The sequence below is a fragment of the Eumetopias jubatus genome, unplaced genomic scaffold (genome assembly GCF_037043125.1).
Source record: "Eumetopias jubatus isolate StellerSeaLion01/CBP00866 unplaced genomic scaffold, mEumJub1_p1.0 scaffold_6, whole genome shotgun sequence".
In the NCBI taxonomy this organism is placed as follows: domain Eukaryota; kingdom Metazoa; phylum Chordata; class Mammalia; order Carnivora; family Otariidae; genus Eumetopias; species Eumetopias jubatus.
Genome location: NW_028274812.1, coordinates 16,701,913 through 16,720,945, shown reverse-complemented (window position 1 = coordinate 16,720,945; position 19,033 = coordinate 16,701,913). Strand labels below are relative to the sequence as shown.

General features: G+C 48.2%; 1 protein-coding gene across 1 annotated transcript in view; it reads left to right on the top strand.

Moving 5' to 3' along the window:
- Window positions 1-19,033, top strand: part of PPP1R14C (protein phosphatase 1 regulatory inhibitor subunit 14C) — an 82,174-nt gene that overhangs the window by 38,588 nt on the left and 24,553 nt on the right. Inside the window, exons 2-3 of the mRNA XM_028103373.2 lie at window positions 16,502-16,585; window positions 17,989-18,021. Of these exons, the coding sequence (XP_027959174.1) occupies window positions 16,502-16,585; window positions 17,989-18,021 (117 nt within the window). The remainder of the gene's footprint in view (window positions 1-16,501; window positions 16,586-17,988; window positions 18,022-19,033) is intronic.

The following is a 19,033-nucleotide window of genomic DNA, read 5'->3' as shown; positions in this document are numbered from 1 at the left end:
CTGTCTGTCTCATTGTCTCTCGATCAATGAAGGTAAGAGTTATGAAAAGAATACATGTCTACTTTCCCTCACATTTTCTTTACTTACACAGCTAGAGCAGTTGCTATTTATAGCCAGTCTTTCTTACATAAACCTGCACCACCATTTTATCTTCAATTCTGGGCCAGTTTCAAGAGGAAATTAAGTATTCATGCAGTTATAGGAGTTCCTCTTTTTCTTAACCTCAGTATTCTAGAAAATGGGTCTAAAGGTAGTTCTAGGCCTAAGTATTTTATTTTGGTGAGAGCTTCCATCTATTCACTGAATAAAAATTCACTGTGCATATATGTGGGCCAGATAGGTATGAATGTTACAAAATAAACAAAATATAGTCCCTGCCCTCAAGGAGCTCTTAGTGTGCTAGTGGGAACAACAGATATACATCTTGATGGGTTTTCGGGTTTTAATGTGCTAGAGGTCATGATGAAATTTAATGACTACAGAGCTGTGGCAGGCCAGAGGACAGGAGGTCCAGGTCCTAATACAGTGTCAGGTCATGGACAGTGGTCAGCCCGAATGACCTTCACCCCATCTCCTGATGTGCACCGGATCCCGAGGCTAGAAGGCCTGAGATCCTTCAGCCTGGTTGGGCTGACGAAACCATCTCCGTGAGTAGAGGGATGGGATTCTCCTGGTCTGTGTTATAAAGGCTGACTGAGAACAGTAGTCCCGGTAGACCTTCACTTTCTAAAGAAGAGTACTGCCAAGGCTTTCCAAAGGGCATCATCACAGTATACTGTCATTATGCCTGCCGAACTGCTAGCTGGGCTGCTTGGAACAGCCTAGAGGTTGGCAAGGATTTATGGTCATTCCGGATAACTGGACAATCATAAATCTTCCACCCTGCTTGCCTTTATAACAACTGAATTAGCTTGCTAGTGCAAAGAGCCATTAGGACTCAGAATAAATCATGCGGTCGGTCACTCAACAGACAATTATGGAGTGCTCACTAGGTGTGAGGCATTCTGTTTCCTCTCATTGATGTCAAAAGTTAGCAGAATAGCAGGGCATTGGATTCTTGAATCTAATTTCTGTTCCAAGGACTTTTTGGGTTTGTTTTTTTGTTTTTAATTTGCAAGGTTGTTTTGAGGATGTCATCTTCAAACCTAAGTATTCTCTCCCAGAAGAAACTAAATAAGGATTTGGGGAAAGATTTGTCCATGTCACACCTCTTTCTGGGCATGGAAACATAGATCAGCGTAGGGATTTGCACCTTTGTTATTTGCCACTGCTTTTCTCCTTTGAAAAATAGATCTGTAGTTCAATCAGTCCGTTTGTGGAAATCAAAAATAAAGCACGGCATCCCTTTCTTTCTGTGTATCTGCCATTAAATGAGTGTTGATTCCAGTAGCAAAAGTGACAGATGTAGATGAGGTAACAGCTTGCTGTCTTCTTAGTTGAAGCTTACTTTGCGATGGATCAGAGTAACAGAATTGGCGTTTTTAGAATGACTGGAATTGTATTTTGTGCTACTTGCCTGGGATCAAAGGTGAACCTCTCTCACAATCAGGACCGACAGCATTTTGGAAGACAGTTGAGGGTTTCTAGGTATAAGGAAGGTCTGGATGCTCTTTCTTTCCCTCCCCGCCCCTTCACATAAATATAACCTCTCACCTGCCACAGACCAAGGCTCAAACTTCAGCCTTAGGGGGCACTCAAATCTCAATGCAGTGTTTACAAGGATTATCTCCTGAACTCGCTTTCCTCAGGCCTCAGAGAGGTGAAGGATGCGGGAGTATTTTCTTGGGGAGGAAAAAGTCGGAAGAGCCCAGTGTAAGAGGCTCAGCTCTGGCCCATTGAATTCAAGCAGCACCTGCTGCAGATCCAGTTCAGGCGAAGACTGACCTTCCAGTTGCTGGTGTTTGTCTAGGAAGTCCCGCCGTGTGCCTCCTTCCATCAGCAGTCACTCCCAGAAGGGCCACACCAGTGGATCTCTGGCTCCAGGGGACACTCGGCTTGTGTGGGGAAGGCACTAAGTGTTTGAACGGAGTTGAATGTTCACTGCTTGCCTGGGATCTGGCCGATTAGGGAGATGGGTGCAGGTGGCCCCAGAGTTTAAAGGGTTGTTTTATAGGATTGGCAAATTGCTGATTTCAGACTGTTACGGGATGTCTGGTGGTGGGTATCCAAGTGGTTGAAAAGCATTGCTTTCCAGTGTGGAAACAATCTGGTTCTGACGTCTGTCTCCCTGTTGCCACAGGCTGTGAGGAGGAGGGCTGGCTTCGGGCTTTTGTGTGTGCTCTGGCTACCCGGTGTCAGAAAACGTCCCTCCGCGGGGCCAGGAGGCTGCTCCTTGGTGAGAGCTGTGTGGGGGGTGCGGTTTCCCTGCCCGAGCTCTGTTTCCCTCGGCATTCTCACCCGTCTCGCGTCATCCTGTGTTTTAAGACCTGTACGATGACAGATGCCGCGGAAGATGGGTTTTGGGGACTCGTTTTCAAAATGGAGCCCCCAGCAGGAGCTGAGGGATGCTCATGTGGGCCCAGGAGTGCTGTCTGTTCACAGAGGGTCTAGGAGAAGCCGAGATGAGCAGTGGCCGAGCAGCAGTGGCCTTGGGCAGGGCTCGGTCCTTGTGTGGCCCCTGATTTAGTCAGGATGGAGCAGCCACTTCGCGCTTGTGTGAGCTTTGCTTCCACAGCCAAACGACGTTCCACGGTGTTCTTTTGTGTAGCTGCCATTTGCCTTTGTCTTGCCCTGCAAACGGCAGGTGGGGGTCTCCTGTCTTGTTGACGGTGGAATCCTCAGCACCCAGCCCGTAACGGTAGAATGAAAGTTCTAGATGGGGAGTGGAGATCAGCAACCATATGTGAGGAGTGGCTCTTCCTTTTTGTTGTCACTCTCTGTCGGGGAGTGTCTTCCCTTTCTGCAAAGACACTCAACGCCTTCTGAAGCAGTGGTTTGCAGGCTAATTGGTTTGTGAATCCTCTGTGGCCCCTGTCAACCTGTGTAGACTCTGAGCTCCTCCTTACGCGCTGGGGTCCAGTGGCTCTGAGGGGGGATGGTGCCCAGGGATCTGCATTTTCATAGGGGCTTCTGAGGCAGGTGTTCTGTGAGTCAGGACTTGAGGAAGAGCACTTCCTGCTTCTAGCCGCCCAGTGCTCTGGAAGTAGGCTCTTCAGGTGGGGAGTCAACAATCGAAGAAGGAACTCTGACTCATTCCCACTGCTTTGATCACACACCTGGAATTTTCCACACCTTTGATTTCTTTTGTACCACCCCATCGAGTCCCGTGGGGACACTTTACCATTCTCTTCAAGTGCCCTCTAAATATTCAGTGGCATGACTGAAACCAGCTGACATTTAAAAAACTGAGTACTTTTATAGGAGAGCAGTAACAACAACAACAAAATCACTAGACGTACAATTAAAAATCAGGTAAGTTTCCCAAGTACCAGATCTTAAATAAACTCTATTGTAGCCCCGGGAGACTGGACTATATCACAGCCACTTCTCAAGGAGTCAGGGTCCTAATTACTTGCTTCTGTAGAACAATTGGCTTTTTCCCCCCTCCCTTATAGTCTTGACTCCTTCCCTGTCCAAGACTTAGGTTTATCCTTGGCACCCTAGGGTCGGTCTGTCCAGCTCCTGTTCCGTCTGGGGAACACTCCTTTCCCACTGTTGACTGACAGGTAGTGTAGACTAGTACAGACACTGGGTCCCTTGCCCAGACCCTGGCTGCCTGTCCCTTTGGATCATATCCTCCGGTGTGGATGTGGGCTTTTCTGTGACAGGCCCAGGGAATAGCAGTACTTACATCAACCATCTCCACAATGTTTGTAATGCGTGAGGCTCAGGTCTCCAGCTGGGGGGTTAGCATGTTCTCTGGAAATGGTTAGTTATTTCCCAAACTTGCCCTAGAACCTCGAATCCATTCATGTGTATTTCACAAAGGGTGTGTTCCACGGAAACTTGGAATCGCCTCCTGGGTTCCAGATTGGTGGTGAGTGCCTTGGCTATTTCTGATATGTTGGAATGCCCGAAGCCAGCTGTGACAGGGAGGCCGTCCCCGGAGGGCCCTTTGGCTGCTGTCCAGCCCTCCTCCGTAAAGGGCTCTGTCATTCTCATGCTGCTCCCAGAGTCACTGAAATCAGCAGGGACAAATCTTTTGCTCAGCACGGCTGCATCCTGAAAGGCGTAGAACACGTGTTGGCATAAAGCCATGCAGATTGGGGTCAGGTTGTCTGAGTTTGAAACTAAGCCCTCAGCCCCTGAGTCAAGATACTCAAACATTTCTGTGAAATCGCAGTGAGGATAGTACCTAACTCAGTGAACTGTTCAATCTTTAATTCAAAAAATGTTTATCAAGGGCTAGCTATGTGCCGGGCACTGTGCAAGGCACTGCTCTAGGGACTTAGAGTTTAGGGAGGGATACCAACAATGTAAAATTTTACTTGTGTGGTACATGCAACAAAGAAGTGTGTGGCCTTAGGAATACAGTTTCAGGGGTTAGGAGGTTGACCTTGTCCCAAGTGAGACCAGGGAAGTTTCCCCTTAGGAAGTGACTGTTGACTTCAGATAATGAGAAGAGCATACCACACATGCATGTGCAAAGGCCCTGTGGAGGCCTAGGTGGGGAGCATGTTGAGGGATCGGGGAGGGGGTGGAGCAGGGAGTGGGGCCTGGCACCCAGCACGTCTTGTAGGCTGTGCTAGCAATTTTGGTTTTAAGTTTGATGGGAAGCCACCGAAAGGTCCTCAGTAGGGCAGTGACAGATTTGTGTTCTTAAAGTTGCTACCCTGGCTACAGAGAGGTGACTTTGACCAAAGTCAGTTGTGCCCAGTGTGCCCAGGGACCTGCCCTCTGATCCCAGTGTGGCTCTTGGAGCAAGGCTTCATGTGAGGGAGGTAATGAAAGGAACTTCTGGCAAATTTTCCTCCTCAGGCAGAATGTCCCGGGGGGTGGCCCTGAGCTCTCACCTGTACCCTAGACGGTACCTGAGCTTCTGGGAAGTACCCCATACACCCCCTCAGCGTCCCCTCCCCCACCCCTGCTTCCACTGTTGTTAAATCTAGTATTAGTCTGGTGTATTTATTACAACAGATGAGCCAGTATTGATACTTTTATTTTTTTGGTGGGCAGCAAAGCAAGGTTTATTGAGCGATAGCAAAGGGATAGTACAAAGCTCCCAAGGAGGGAGGGGACCCGAGGGGATTGCTGCGGAGTTTCTAAGTCTAGGGGTTTTTATGGGTTCATTGGCGGGCTGCTTGAATCTGATTAGCCCTCCCTGCACCTGTCACCCAGTCAGGTTTTTGTCACCTACCTATCATATGGGAAAGGGTGGAGGGCTCCTTCCAGGGCGGGTGCAAAATCTTTTTAAGGGTGGTTTCCTCTTAGGGTGTGTGTGTGGGGTGGGGGGAGGGGACCTCCTGTCCCTGCCTGCCTGCCTTCCACTTAAAAAGGATTTTGATACATTTTTATCATCCAAACTCCGGAGTTTTCATTAGGGTTCACTCTATGTGTTGTACTTTCTATGGACTTGATACTAACGACATTTATCCACCATTACAATGTCATACATCTCACTGCCCTTAATTGCCCTATGCCCCACCTGGTCACCCCTCCTTTCCCCCAAGCCTTTGGCAACCACTGATCTTTCCACTGTCTCCATAGTTTTCCCTTTTTCCAGAACGTCATGTGGTTGGAATCCTATGGTATGTAGCCTTTTCCGGTTGGCTTCTTTCACTTAGCGATAGGTATAATAAGGTTCCTCCATGTCTTTTTGTGGCTTGAGAGCTCATTTCACCCATAGTCTTCCGCAAGTGGGCCGCGCCTGCTGGTCTGCGCCTGGAGGTCTCCAGGTGGGAATTGCAATTTCTTTTTGGTGCCTGGCATCGCTTCCACAATGACAGCTCCACACCATCTTCTCAGTCTTCCTCTTCTGTGTACCTGTCAACCCTGAACACAGGTAGCCATAGCAGATTTAGGAGCTTTCCCAAGATAGGAGATGGGAAAATGTCCAGATTCAGTATTCTGTGTTCCCGAAATCCAACACCCCGGCCCCCCCGATTCCCATCGGAATGATTCAGTCACGCGCAGTGTGGTGACAGGTTTGATAGTGTGGGAGGGCTGCCTTCTAAGAACTGAGCTGGAATAGGCATGTGCCTTTGTGACACCCTGGGTCTGAGTGTTTCCAACCTGAAGAGCTCTGCTTGGCCCTTAAGTAGTTTTTCTAAAAACGTAGGAATGGATCACCTTCTATCCAAAGACAGTCTCGGCTGTATTACTAAATGGAGGAGAAGCAGGACATAGCCACGTGTGACTTCTTAAGAGACAGGCTGCACATCCATTGCCTCTTGCTCTCCGTGGGCGACACCAGCCCTCTCTTCTGGAACAGGCCTTTATTCTCTCCCCATGTCCTTAGCAGCTGCCTGCAGCCCCATAGCAACTTGAGCTCATTGCCCGGCTGTCTTGTCCACATTCTTGACCTGCCTGATCCCTCCTGTCTTCTGCTTGATGTGCCTCTGAACGTGTGTGCCCACCAGCTCCCTCAGCACTGACCTGGGAACTTGCACGCAGTGCTCCTGGTGATGTAGGTGCTGCCGTGGAGGGCTGGGGACCTAGAGGGGTCCCGCTGCTGTGAATCAGCACAGGGAGCCTGAGGATGGTGGCCGTCTATTCAGTGCAACCAGAACCTTCGGGACATCCATTCTGCCGTGGCTAAGAAGGCTGTCCTCGCCATCTCTAAGAACTGCCTTAGCCCTCCCTTATTGTCAAGTACCTTCTTCGGATACCCACTTCTGCTTTTTTTCTTGTCACTTTGGCATTGTTCATGACCAGCTGTGCATGTTTGGCGTTCATCCGCAGAAACACAGAGCAAAGTGTTATTGTTTCCAGAAAGCTCTGCCTCTGGGGATTTTTGCTTACATTTCTCCCCCCACCCTTTCAATCTTTGTGGTTTTGAATAAGTTGGTGATGTGTTAGGTCTTTGCATGCAATTTTCAGGCATAAGGAGTGAAAGATGCCCCAGAAGAGACATTTACATTAAATTTTTTTAAAAGAGGGATCAGCTGATCAGACGTGCTCAGAAACCTTAGCCACGTCTGGGGTCATGTTACTGATCCTTGAGTTGGTGTGATAAGCCCCGGCACCATCGCGCTGGCTTTTTCTATTCGGCCCCATTTTACAGGTGTGGGAAAGAAGGGTCAGGAGGGTGTTACCTCGCTCCAGCTCACCCAGGTTGTAAGTGGCAGGAATGCAATTGATCCTGGGTCGGTCTCTCTCCAACCTCCCTTGCCAGAGATGATCACTTGTGAAAATGAATCGCTACATGTCAGGTTTTAGGAGGGTCAGAGACTTGGGGGTGGCGGAGGCCTGCCCCGCATAGCTCTTCAGCGGAGGAACAACTGACACGGGGTGGGGGGCAGGGCGGGGAACAGGGTTCAGGTCTGGGAAGGCACCTCTCTGGCTGGGCTCGGTGCTGTCCTGCTGCCTTCCCACACAGCTCCTTTCCTTAGCATCTCAGGGGCCACCCCGGACCTCTCAGCCCGGGCACCCCCCTCACCTAAATGCTGGCCCTCAACACCCGAGTCTAAGTCCCAGCGGCTCCTACCCACGATTGTGCCCACCTGCTGCTGCTTGATAGGCGTGCCCTTGACACCTGCACCTGGCTGAATGCTCTAGCACCCCCGCCTCGGGAATCGCGGGAGCTGCGCGTAGGCCGTTTGCTCTCTGAGGTCTGGAGTAGCCGTGACCCAAGTAAGAAGAGAATATATATTGCGCTACTGTCGCCTGGTCTAAGGCATGTTGTCTCTTACCAGGTGATTTCTGCCACCTTCTACGTGACTCTGTTCATGCCCATTCCTTGCACAGCCCAGGGTGATCCTTTCTAAGAGGTGAATCAGATCACGCCACCTCTCTGCTCAGACTCGGCTTTTCTCTCACTCAGGGGACAAGTCAGTCTTTACAGGGTCCCCACCGCAAGCCCACCACAGTGAACCTGACTCCTTGCAGCTTCTCAGATACACCTGGGCGCTTGCTTGCCCCTCTCGACATCTTCCTCCAGACATCCAACCTGGCTTCCCTCACTCTCTTCAAGGTCTTTTATTCAGATAGTTCTCTCACCCTGGGTAAAATTCTAGCCTTGCTGTTCCTTGCCCCTCTCCTCTGCCTATTTTTTCTCTAAAGTATTTCTCACCATTTGCTATGCGGTATGTGGTCCTTATGTGCTTATTGTGTGTCTTCCCCTATCAGGGTTTGATCTCCACAAGAACAGGTATTTTTGTCAGTTGTCTCTTCTTTCTCTCTGGCATCTAGAAAGTGCTTGGCACGTCATAGGTATGCAGTCAGTAGATGTCGCATGAATCTGCCTGGTGCTCTTAGCGTTTGCTGGAGATGTGCGTAGTTCTAGAATAATCTCGCAAGACCAGTAACGTGAATCTTCCTATCTATGAGTTGGTATTCATTTTCTATTGTTGATGGGTAGGACGGCAGCTCTGCCCTGGGCTGCTCTGACATGAGGCGGTGTGGCAAGTGATTTGCTCAGTGATAATAGCAAGATAATACCAAATCAAGCAAGTGAATTATCAACAAATTAAAACACAGTTTATGGTGTTTATAAAATAACGTCAGTGTTGCTCACCCTTATCACATCACGTTTTCTTGACCAAGAGGAACAGGGTGGGGCGCTCTGTGTGGGGTGCTAGGTGGATGTGGGTGGTGACAGTGCCTGGGTACTCTGGGTGCTCCCGACATGAACTTCAGCTGTGGGGTGTGTGGGTTAAAGGGAGGTACAGACTTCCTCTTCTGGGCGGCAAGAATAGCATCCTCTGTGGATATTATCTTAACCATCCCTTTACCATACGATAAAGTTTGGTTAGGCTGGTTCATTTTTTTTTTTTTTTTTTTAAGAGATGAGTTTGGGAGATATTACTGTTTGGCTTGGAGCCAGCTTCAACCCTTGAAGCTTATTTAAATTTTAAAATAAGTGGGTATTAGGGAAAGACCGGTAACATGGGATCACACCATTTACCAAGGGTGTTGGAGCTGGGATGACCTACATGTGTTTCCCCCATTTTGGTTCCATGGGAGGCCATCTCTTCCAGCCCCTCTGAATGCCTGGCCACCCAGGCAGGTGTGAGGTGGTCCCCAAGCCGGTGTTACCCATTAGGCTCGGCTCCATTCTTTCTGCTCAGCTTCTCAGCTGTTTAGGCCCCCATGTGCTTTGTTCTTCACTTGCTGGCCTCCCAGGTTCCCTCCTCAGGCTTGATTTGAGAGTATGCCCTCTGGCCTGCACCGTCTACCACCACAGATGCCTTTCCTAGTTTATTTCATTGTTTTGCTGGAACACTTCTTCCCCACATGGGAGGCCAATCTATTAAGATGTAAAACCTGATGTGTCTTGAAATGTCTGTGGTGTTTCTCTTGACTCTTCGTTGGCAGTTTGTGGGCAGGGAGGCATCCAGTTTGGAAATCATTTCCCCTCGGGATTTTGAAATTACTGCTCCCTTGCCTGATGACGCAGATTCTCTGCCTGCCCTGTGTGACCTCTTTCCTTTCTGAAAGCTTCCAGGATCTCCTCTTCGTCCCCAGTGTCTTGAAATTCCACAGCGATGTGCCGAAGGGCAGGCTAGGCTCCTTTTTTAAGTGGAAAAGATTTCTTGCAGTTTCCAGGGCTGATTTAAACATGTAATATTATAATATTTAAATATGTGCCACTTAAAACCAAGCATAACTCTTGATGCTTGTGGTTTTTCCAGTTATAAAATCAAATCGAAATTTCAAATTAGCGAGAAAGCACCCAGCCAATGGAATTCAAGCACACAACATGAATTTATGTGATGGCTAAGTCACTCCTTTCGAGGTTAGGAAGGAGGCCCAGCCCTGCCCCTGCACGTCCTGTAAGAGATGTCTTCGGCTTCACCTGGTGGGCATAAGTCACCAAGGTATGAATCTAACAGGTACTATATCTATTCGGTATTACTCATTAGCCCATGACAGTTAAAGTAATTCTGCCTGATGCCCACGTGTAGACACAGAGTCGAGTTAAAGGTTAAAGGATGCCCATCCAGACGATTCTTAGAATAAATATGCTTGTTTACAGAAATTTTTGGGATTGTCATTAAAATGAAAACATGGAATGTAAATATTTTCATAGGGAACTCACAGAATCCCTCGACTTCAGCTCGCCTCTATTCTTCCTAAGCCAGTGTCCCCTGCGCACTTACAGCAGGGGGAGTGCTCGGAAGTGCCGGCTGTGGGAACGGGCCTTTGCCCACCCCTGCCCCTGCTGCCCGCGTGTCCTGCCCCACGTGTGTCCGTCCGGGGCTGCCAGGGTCACAGGCTCTGATCGTGTCCCGCCCCGCGTGTGTGCGTCCGGGGCTGCCAGGGTCACAGGCTCTGATCGTGTCCCGCCCCGCGCGTGTCTGTCCGTGGCTGCCAGGGTCACAGGCTCTGATCGTGTCCCGCCCCGCGCGTGTCCGTCCGTGGCTGCCAGGGTCACAGGCTCTGATCGTGTCCCGCCCCACGCGTGTCCGTCCGTGGCTGCCAGGGTCACAGGCTCTGATCGTGTCCCGCCCCACGCGTGTCCGTCCGTGGCTGCCAGGGTCACAGGCTCTGATCGTGTCCCGCCCCGCGTGTGTCCGTCTGGGGCTGCCAGGGTCACAGGCTCTGATCGTGTCCCGCCGCACGTGTGTCCATCCGTGGCTGCCAGGGTCACAGGCTCTGATCGTGTCCCGCCCCGCGCGTGTCCGTCCGTGGCTGCCAGGGTCACAGGCTCTGATCGTGTCCCGCCCCGCGCGTGTCCGTCAGTGGCTGCCAGGGTCACAGGCTCTGATCGTGTCCCGCCCTGCATGTGTCCGTCTGGGGCTTCCAGGGTCACAGGCTCTGATCACAGCCCTGTTGGAGCTGTGAACTTGCTGAGAACCGTGAACCTCTGGCACATTCAGGGAGCCGTTAGGCTGTAGGTCACAGAGCTGGAAAACAATCCATGTTCAAGCTGTTTTATCTCAAGCATTCTTGCCCCTGTCACTGCTGGGGAGAGAAGTGAGCATTTGTATTATTATTATTTTTTTAATACAAACACACTTGACAGGGTTCATGGTGTAAATTTTCTGGCAGGTTCAAGTGTGTGTGCATATAGTTATGTGAGTGTGTGTGCACACGTGAGTGTGTGTGCACATGAGAGTGTGAGCATGTGAGTGCATGCATGTGCTTGTGTGAGCATGTGAGTGTGTGCATGTGAAAGAGTGTGTGAGCATGTGAGAGAGTGTGTGAGCATGTGAGACAATGGGTGTGGGTGTGAGTGTGTGCACGTGAGCATGTGCATATGTGAGTGCATGAGTGTGGGTGCACGAGTGTGCCTGAGTGTGTGTATGCACATGGGAGGCATATATGTATGTGTGAGAGTGTGTGCACACGTGGGAGTGTGTGCACGTACGTGAGGGTGTGTGTGGTTCCACAGGCTGGCCGTGCTTCGGGAGCCCGTGTGGGTGGCCTGAGTGCATCCTCATGCCTGGGCCTGTTGTGCGCGCCCAGCCGAGGTGGCCGCCTCCAGGTTACAGCTTCTGCCTGCACGGGGCTGGGCCTGCAGTGTGTCCCTTTATGGTGGCGATGTGGGGGTCCTGCGTCTCCCACATCTGCTCACGAGCTGGGAGCTGGCGGGAGAGGGTATTGCAGATGGCTTATCTCTGAACTGCTTGTTGGTTGGGAACTGCCCTCCAGGTCCCAGATGTGCTCCTTATTACTGCATTTTCCTCCAACACCTCTCAGGCTCGAAACCTGGATCATCTCTTACCTTTTCCTTCTCCCTCCTCTGACACCCAGCTCAGCTCCAAATGCCATCTGTTTTCTCTCCCTGTTAATCGTGGTATAAGATCTTTTTGTTCTTGCCACAACTCCTTCAAGGCCGGTTAGCTCTTGCCGGGCTGAGTGTGTGTTTCTCAGCAGCCTCCTCACCTCCTCACCTCCTCCCTTTTGCTCTCAGCCCTGCAGCCGGCCGGGCCCCCCTTCTGGCATTTCCCACCCTGGCTCTGGAGCCCTCCACGGACTAGTCTCTGCAGGATGAGGAAAAAACTGCAGCCTGCAGGGTGATGGATTCTGTTTGTCCTTTACAGGATTTTAAGGAATTGTTAACCAACTTTTAAAATATTGTGATACTTTTATATTAAAAATCTGTATTTTCAGCTTCTCCTGAAAAGTTAGAAAATCTGGCGGCACTAAGGACACGTTCCTAAAAGGAAGGTCACAATTGGCAGGAATGGAGTGCTCTTTGCTGTGTTTCTTCAGGGCATGTTTTCTCCAGTTTGCCATGCTCCCCGCTACTCCTTATAGCACCCCCAGGCTACCTTAGTGCTCATTTCTGTTACCTGTCTGCTTGCCCTTAAAATTGGCAGCACAGAGCTGGGTGACTTCCAGGCCAAGGACCTCTCTACGAGCCATGTTTACAACTCACATTGTCTTTTTGCCTCCTGTGTACCATTTTGCCTTTCGTGGGTAATCTCCCCTCCCCTCTAACCCTGTCCAAATCCTGCCACTCTTCAAAGTTAGCTTACGCATTCCTTGGTGAAACCCTCCCAGGCAGCCCTCGGTGGAAGGTTTCCCTCTCCTTAATTACTCAAGCACTTGGTGTGTGTCTTTCTCTTTTGGTGCCATGTTATTTTGTTTTGAGCTTAGACTGACAGTCCCTCCCAGGCAGAGTCTCACAATGCCTGACCCACAATGCCTTCCATATAGTGGATTCTCAACAGATGTATGACCAGGAAGATGCATGGTCATGATCAATGGGCTTGTTCTGTGGGTACCAACAGGGAGGCCTCTCACTAAAAGGGGGATATGTTAGCTGGTGACTTAGCCCAGGGACCCTCAAGAGATGGTTTCACTTATTGTCACCAGAACCACTATTTCACTTGGACAAGGGACCCTGAAGAGATTGTTTCACTTAGTGTCACCATAACCACTGATCTGTTTTTAATGGGGGGAAATCCTCAAACGCAACTAAACTCTGGGACATCAGAGTGAGCTGTAGCTGTGGTTACTGCCTTGTCAATGATTATTTATTCAGTGACGCGGCTCCATACATTTAAAAGTGCTAAAGAGTACTTCAGTCGAATGTAGAATATTTCTGCCCTCCTCATTAGATATTTTAAATACCAAATACACATAGGATTCTCTACTTGATACTAGATCAGTCTTTGCTCCCCAGGACTCTCCCGTGTGTACCTCCATGACCCATGTCTCTATGTCGTTGTGCCCCATGGTTTGGTTTTGGCATCGCCGACCTTCAGAACACACCCTTACTCCACCCTCCTGGCATGGACGCTGAGCTCGGACTCCTCCTAGCTACTGACAGATCAGGGTGGGGGTAATGAGAAGCATCATAGGTTGGTAGAAAGTGTCCATGCCCAGTGATTGTTATAATTACTCAGTCGGTGAAGACAGTTCGCATCAGGAAAGCCAAGCCTAGGTTCTCCCTGTCATATACCCTTGGTAATGGTAGTGACCTTGTGTTGCGGGGCGTTTTCTTTACTCCTGTCAAGCTCCTTTGAGAGGGAGGGAGGCTTTGCTTCCCAATGTCTGGGCCAGGGGGTAAGCGGACTCTAGGGCAGTCCTGTCCAATGGAACGAAAGGGTCTACATCTGTGCAGGAGCCATGGGCCACATGTGGCCCCTGGGCACTAAAATGTGGCCAATGTGACTGAGGAACTGAATTTTTAATTGTATTTCATTTAGTGAATTTAAATGAAAATACACATGTGGTTGCCATATTGGACAGCCCAGATCTCGAGGGTTGGAGAAAATGGGTCAAATGTAGCATCTGAGGGAGAACCAAGTGCATTCCTAATGAGAGTATTGCAGATGCCTTCCGTGTGGGTGGGACTCTGCGTTGCTACACAAGTAAGGGCCCATTTGACCGAATTTGGCAGGGCATCAAAGCTGAATAATGTTTGCAGGGAAACCCATTGCTCTGCTGTTCTGAGGAGAGCATTATTTACTTATTCTTTCATTTCCTTTAAGAATAGCAGACGTTGAGCTTCCCTTAGCTGTGACTCCTTGAGCAGGTTCTATATCCTGCTTCCTGTGCTTGAGGACGCTGAACCTTAACTTAAATATAGACTTTGTGTTCACACCTAATATTAATGCCAAACCCAAATGACTGTTTTGGGGAAGGAGTGGAGAAACTGAGGAGGATTCTGTGTAGATCGTTAGATAGGAACTCGTGGGCTTATTTCTTTCGCTTAGCTTTTCTTGGGTAGAATCAGCTGAAACTGGCTGTGGGTATTTTGGCCTTATACGGTAGTTTTTAAAGCTACACTGTGCTGTGGATGTAACCGAATTAATCTGTAACCACACTTACCAGAACATAACCCAGTGTGTGCTGGGCTCTGCTCCGAGGGGCCGATGGCCATTGGTTCGGCATTCATTGGCCTGGGGAGGTTCCCTGTGGGCTCCATCCACACTGTGGCTCCCCGGCTGTGGTCTGTGTTTGTGGGCTGCTGGCTGTTTCAGAATCTAGTGAGATTCTCTGTTGGTGTTTCCGTCCCCACCTGTCCTTTCGTTGTGGAAAGTCTAGTAGACCCTTGAGAGCTGTACCGCCATCTGTTTGTGGCTTCCTAAGTGACTCCTTTCAGCTGGGATTTCACATACACACAAAAAGAGGAGGTGGGGCACAGGCAGCTCAGAGTGACAGAGCGCCAGCATGGTGGGGGCAGGGGGGACGTGGTGGCGGCCAGGGAGGCTGATAGCCATGGATGGAGGGAAGCAGCATGCACATCCAGTGTGGTCTTTCCCAGCGTCCTGACCACGGAGTGCAGCCTTGGGATCCTCCCAGCATCCTCAGCCTGGATAGAGGCCACATCTGTACCTACCTCCATTTCCAGCCCCTCTTCCCTTCCAGGAGGATGGGTGAGGGGTATGGTGGAAAGTTCCAAACTTCTAATCATGGTTTGGTCTTTCTTGTGACCAGCCCCCATCCAGGAGCCTACCAAGAGTCACCTCATTAGGACTCAAGATGTTCTTACCAGCCAGGAAATTCTAAGGGATTTAGGAGTTCTATGTCAGGAACTGAGGTCAGACACTAAATGTTAGAACAAATGTTGGCACCCCGATTCATAAGGGTTTTAGGAGCTCTGTGCCAGGAACCAGGGGTCGAGACCAATATATACATTTATCATTTCACAGCAGTGTATCATATTCCTTAGTTTCCTCCAAATGCTTGGGTCCTCTTTTGTATTGGAATAGAAAAAAAAGAATGGTAGAGCGCTATTAGTAAATGCATTTTACTAGAAAGGAGATACCCAGGAAGTAAGCCTTGCTCTTGAAGACCAGGTGATGCAGCCAGCACCAGGTGGCTAAGCCCAGATGTCCTTCATAAAGGTCTCTCTCTCTCTAGCTTCGGCAGACACATCCCTGTGACAGGGAGGAGCTGAGGAGGAGGTGACTCCTACTGGGAAGGTGACATGCAAAATTGCAGCACTTTCCTAAATGCGATTATATTTCAGTGTTCTCAGAATGGCGCAGATCAGACAACAGAAATAAGAGGTAGCAAAGACCTACTCTGGGGTAGAAAGTACAGATTCCAAATTGGGGATGTCTTTCACCACATTCCAGCTGGACTTTCTTGCCCTCTATTCTGGATTGGATGTCTTTGGTTGCAGGAATATTACACTTCACTCACGTTGGCTGAAATAGGAATAGGGATTTACTTAAAGGTAGGCGGGCTTCAGAGGTGGATTGACTCAGTGACTCAGTGACTTGTCCAGGACCCTGGGTTCTTATTTCTCCTTGCTCTGCCCACCATGAATGAGGATCACTCCCTTTGTAGTTGCAGGATGGCTGCCAGTAATTTATGGCTAAGAGCTTCCCGTTTCCACTTTCAGTTTAGAAGGAGCGAGCAGGGATGCTTCTTGTGGAAAGAGCATCTTTTCCCAGCACCCCCACGGGTCTCAGTTGGATTTCCTGGCCTCTCTGGAGTCACTAGTTGGAGCTGGGTGATCCTGACCCAAGCACCATGCCTCAGAAATCTGCGGAATCAGATTCCCCCCAGACCCAGAGCTGTGAAGGGAGATGCGGACCTGGAATAAAGATCAGGTAGCCACCAAGCAAAGGGTAGATGTTGGGTAAGAAACCGTGACTCTCACTGCTCTTTCTGTAATCTGCTGAGTCCCATGCTATCCTCGTAATTGTAGTTTTCTACCAGAACGTAGGAAGTTGTCATCTTTGAAATATTACTTTCTACTGCTCGGTAACTCTTAAATCTTCTTTGCTCCCTCTCTCCCCTCCCTCCCTTTTCCCCTCCTTCTTTCCACTTAGCCCCTCCCTCCTTTTCTCCCCTTTTCTTCCGGCTTCTCCTTTCTCCCCTCTCTCTCCCCTCCTCCTACTTCCTCCCCTTCTCCGCCTTTTGGTCTCGCCTCCCCCCCAATTGCTGACCCCCCCTTCGTTAATGATCTAGTTATTTATTTAAGTTAACTATATTGGTTTGGTGCAATGTAGTTTCTCACTGAATAGAATGCCTTTCTATTTGCTCCCCCCAGGAAGAAGAAATGCCAGAAGTAGAAATTGACATTGATGATCTTCTTGATGCAGACAGTGAAGAAGAGAGAGCTTTAAAATTACGGGTAAGCAGCTTTCAAAATCTAGACCTTGCCCATCTTGGATGCTTGAATTGGCTTGGGTCTCCAGAACCTGGCATACACTGATCCTGCCCTAGGGTGGTGTTGGCACCAGGACTTGAGCAATGGCAGTTTGCTGAGAGGAAAGCAGTGGGGTGCTAGGTATCTGTCCCCCTGTACTGTGTCTCTGATGGTAAAGCAGGTCTTGAATCTGCCGGGTCAGTTCTCAAACCACCTACCGGGTATGAGCTTCCGTAGCTACATTTTCTTGGAGGAAGAGCCAGTTCTGCTTCCAGAAGTCCATTTGCCAGGAAAGGAAGCGATGCCCCACAGTTATGTGAGAGGAGGAGATGCTGAGCCAGACCCAGAGTACCCAAGCCCAGGACTCTGGTCTCACGGTTGTGGATTATTATCACCCATGGAATCCGTTTCTAGAGAAGATCGTTTGCAGCCTACTAAAAGACATATTATTAGAGTATGCTCACCTGGTAGTCTTCTAGTACAACAGTGGATGTTGAGCTGTCTCCTGTTTCCTCAGTCCAAAGCAATACGACATTTATTTCCTTTCTCACAGGAGGTCAAATCTATCGTTTTAAAATTTGCATTCGGGAGTTTCTAAAACCAATTAGCTTCTGACCTGTCATTGTTCTTAATGTTCACTGATAATTACTGTTAATGGCTGTCGGTCACCACCAGTGGCAAGTGATCTCTAAGGGCAATTAAAGGGCACGTTTTAATGTATTAATGTGTTCAGTGTGTTAATAATTACTTGTGTCCCTCATGTGGTGAACAGTCTCAGCTTAATGATTATTTCTTGATCGTAAATTTAGTCGGGACATGATAGCATCTAGTTACAAAAGTTAAAAAACAATAAAGCAGGCACCAGATCTGTAGAAAACGGAATGACATATAAAAGGTTTTTTAAAATTGAGAACTTCAAAGGGGCTTTAGCTATTTAGGCCATCCACTTTGGTTTCCAGGTGGGGACACTGAGGCCTGCAGAAGTGTGACAAGGTGGTTTGTGGTTGGATTGCAGCCAGGCCCCTGGCTTTCCATGTCAGGGGTGATTATTACCATTTCCCACAGGCTGTCTCAACTTAAGCATATGCAGTTTATTATTAACCAGTTTGTAGGCCAAAGGGAAGGCGCACGTGTGTTCTGCATAAACATATGCAGTTTATTATTAACCAGTTTGTAGGCCAAAGGGAAGGCGCACTCGTGCCTAGGAAGGTACAACTTTTGATATCTTCAAGATGACCCAATGGATGCTGAAATAAAGTGCAGTTCTAGACTGTTGATATGAAATCTGGATTTACCATGTGTAGAATAACACCATGAAGATAAAATGATTTTTAATTGATACTGAATTTTCAAATAATCAAACTTACCTTCTGTGTATTTCATTCTAGGAAGCTCTTGTAGACTGCTACAAACCAACAGAGGTAAAGAAATCGCTTTTCCTAAATGCCGTGTTTGAATTCATTTTTATTAAGCCAATTTGTGTATTTTTAAAGCCAAACAACAATACATGGTTTGGTTATGTATATGCTAAGTAGTGATTATTATCCATAAGTGAAGTGCATGCTTGACTAGTATTAACTTCCTTAAATGAATGCCCAAGCATATCTGGTTCAGGAAGACTTAAAACTAATGGAATTGGGTGTGTTGCTTGTCTTTTGCTTTTTAATTCTTTATTTAAATTCAATTTAGTTAGCATATACTGTATTATTAGTTTCAGGGGTAGAATTTAGTGATTCATCAGCTGCATATAACACCCATTATATCAAGTGCCCTCCTTAATGACCATCACCCAATTATCCCTAAAAGCCAAATTCAAAGGTAATTGTGAGAGGGTTTGGAATCATTTTAGCAAAAGTGTTAGGTTTATAACTGGAGAATACATTCTTTTAGTATATAGATATGCATTTTTAAGAAGCTTAAGGTGAAATCTGTCATTCAGAAGAATTGTCTTTATTGGAAGAAGAAATCTTATGCTTTGTTTGTGTGTTTATCATCAAGTAGATAAATATTAGTATAAAAAACAGTGGGCATTCGTTTGATTAGACCAAAGCATTTAAGGTATATTCCAAAGAGTGAAAGCATGGTGTAGAAATTAAGGATTTGATCAGTTATGAAAAGATTGGTAAAGGAAGTCCTTTTCATTTGTTCCTGTGATAAATCAGAGAAATGAGAAGATCCATCAGATGTTTTTTGCAACATCAAAGCAATGGTGATAGGACTTCTGATTTTTTGAAGTGATATAATTACAAAGTGAGAAGAAAGCATACTTCCACAAGAGTGTGTAGGATTAAAATGACTAGGGTGTTTTGTGATCATTTGGCTTGAGACCACTTACTTATTTGAGCTTTATTCTTATAGTCTCCAGTATTCCTTTATGCTGATTGCATCTTGCAGTCATAGAGATTTTTAATTCTAATTTTAAAATTATAAAGT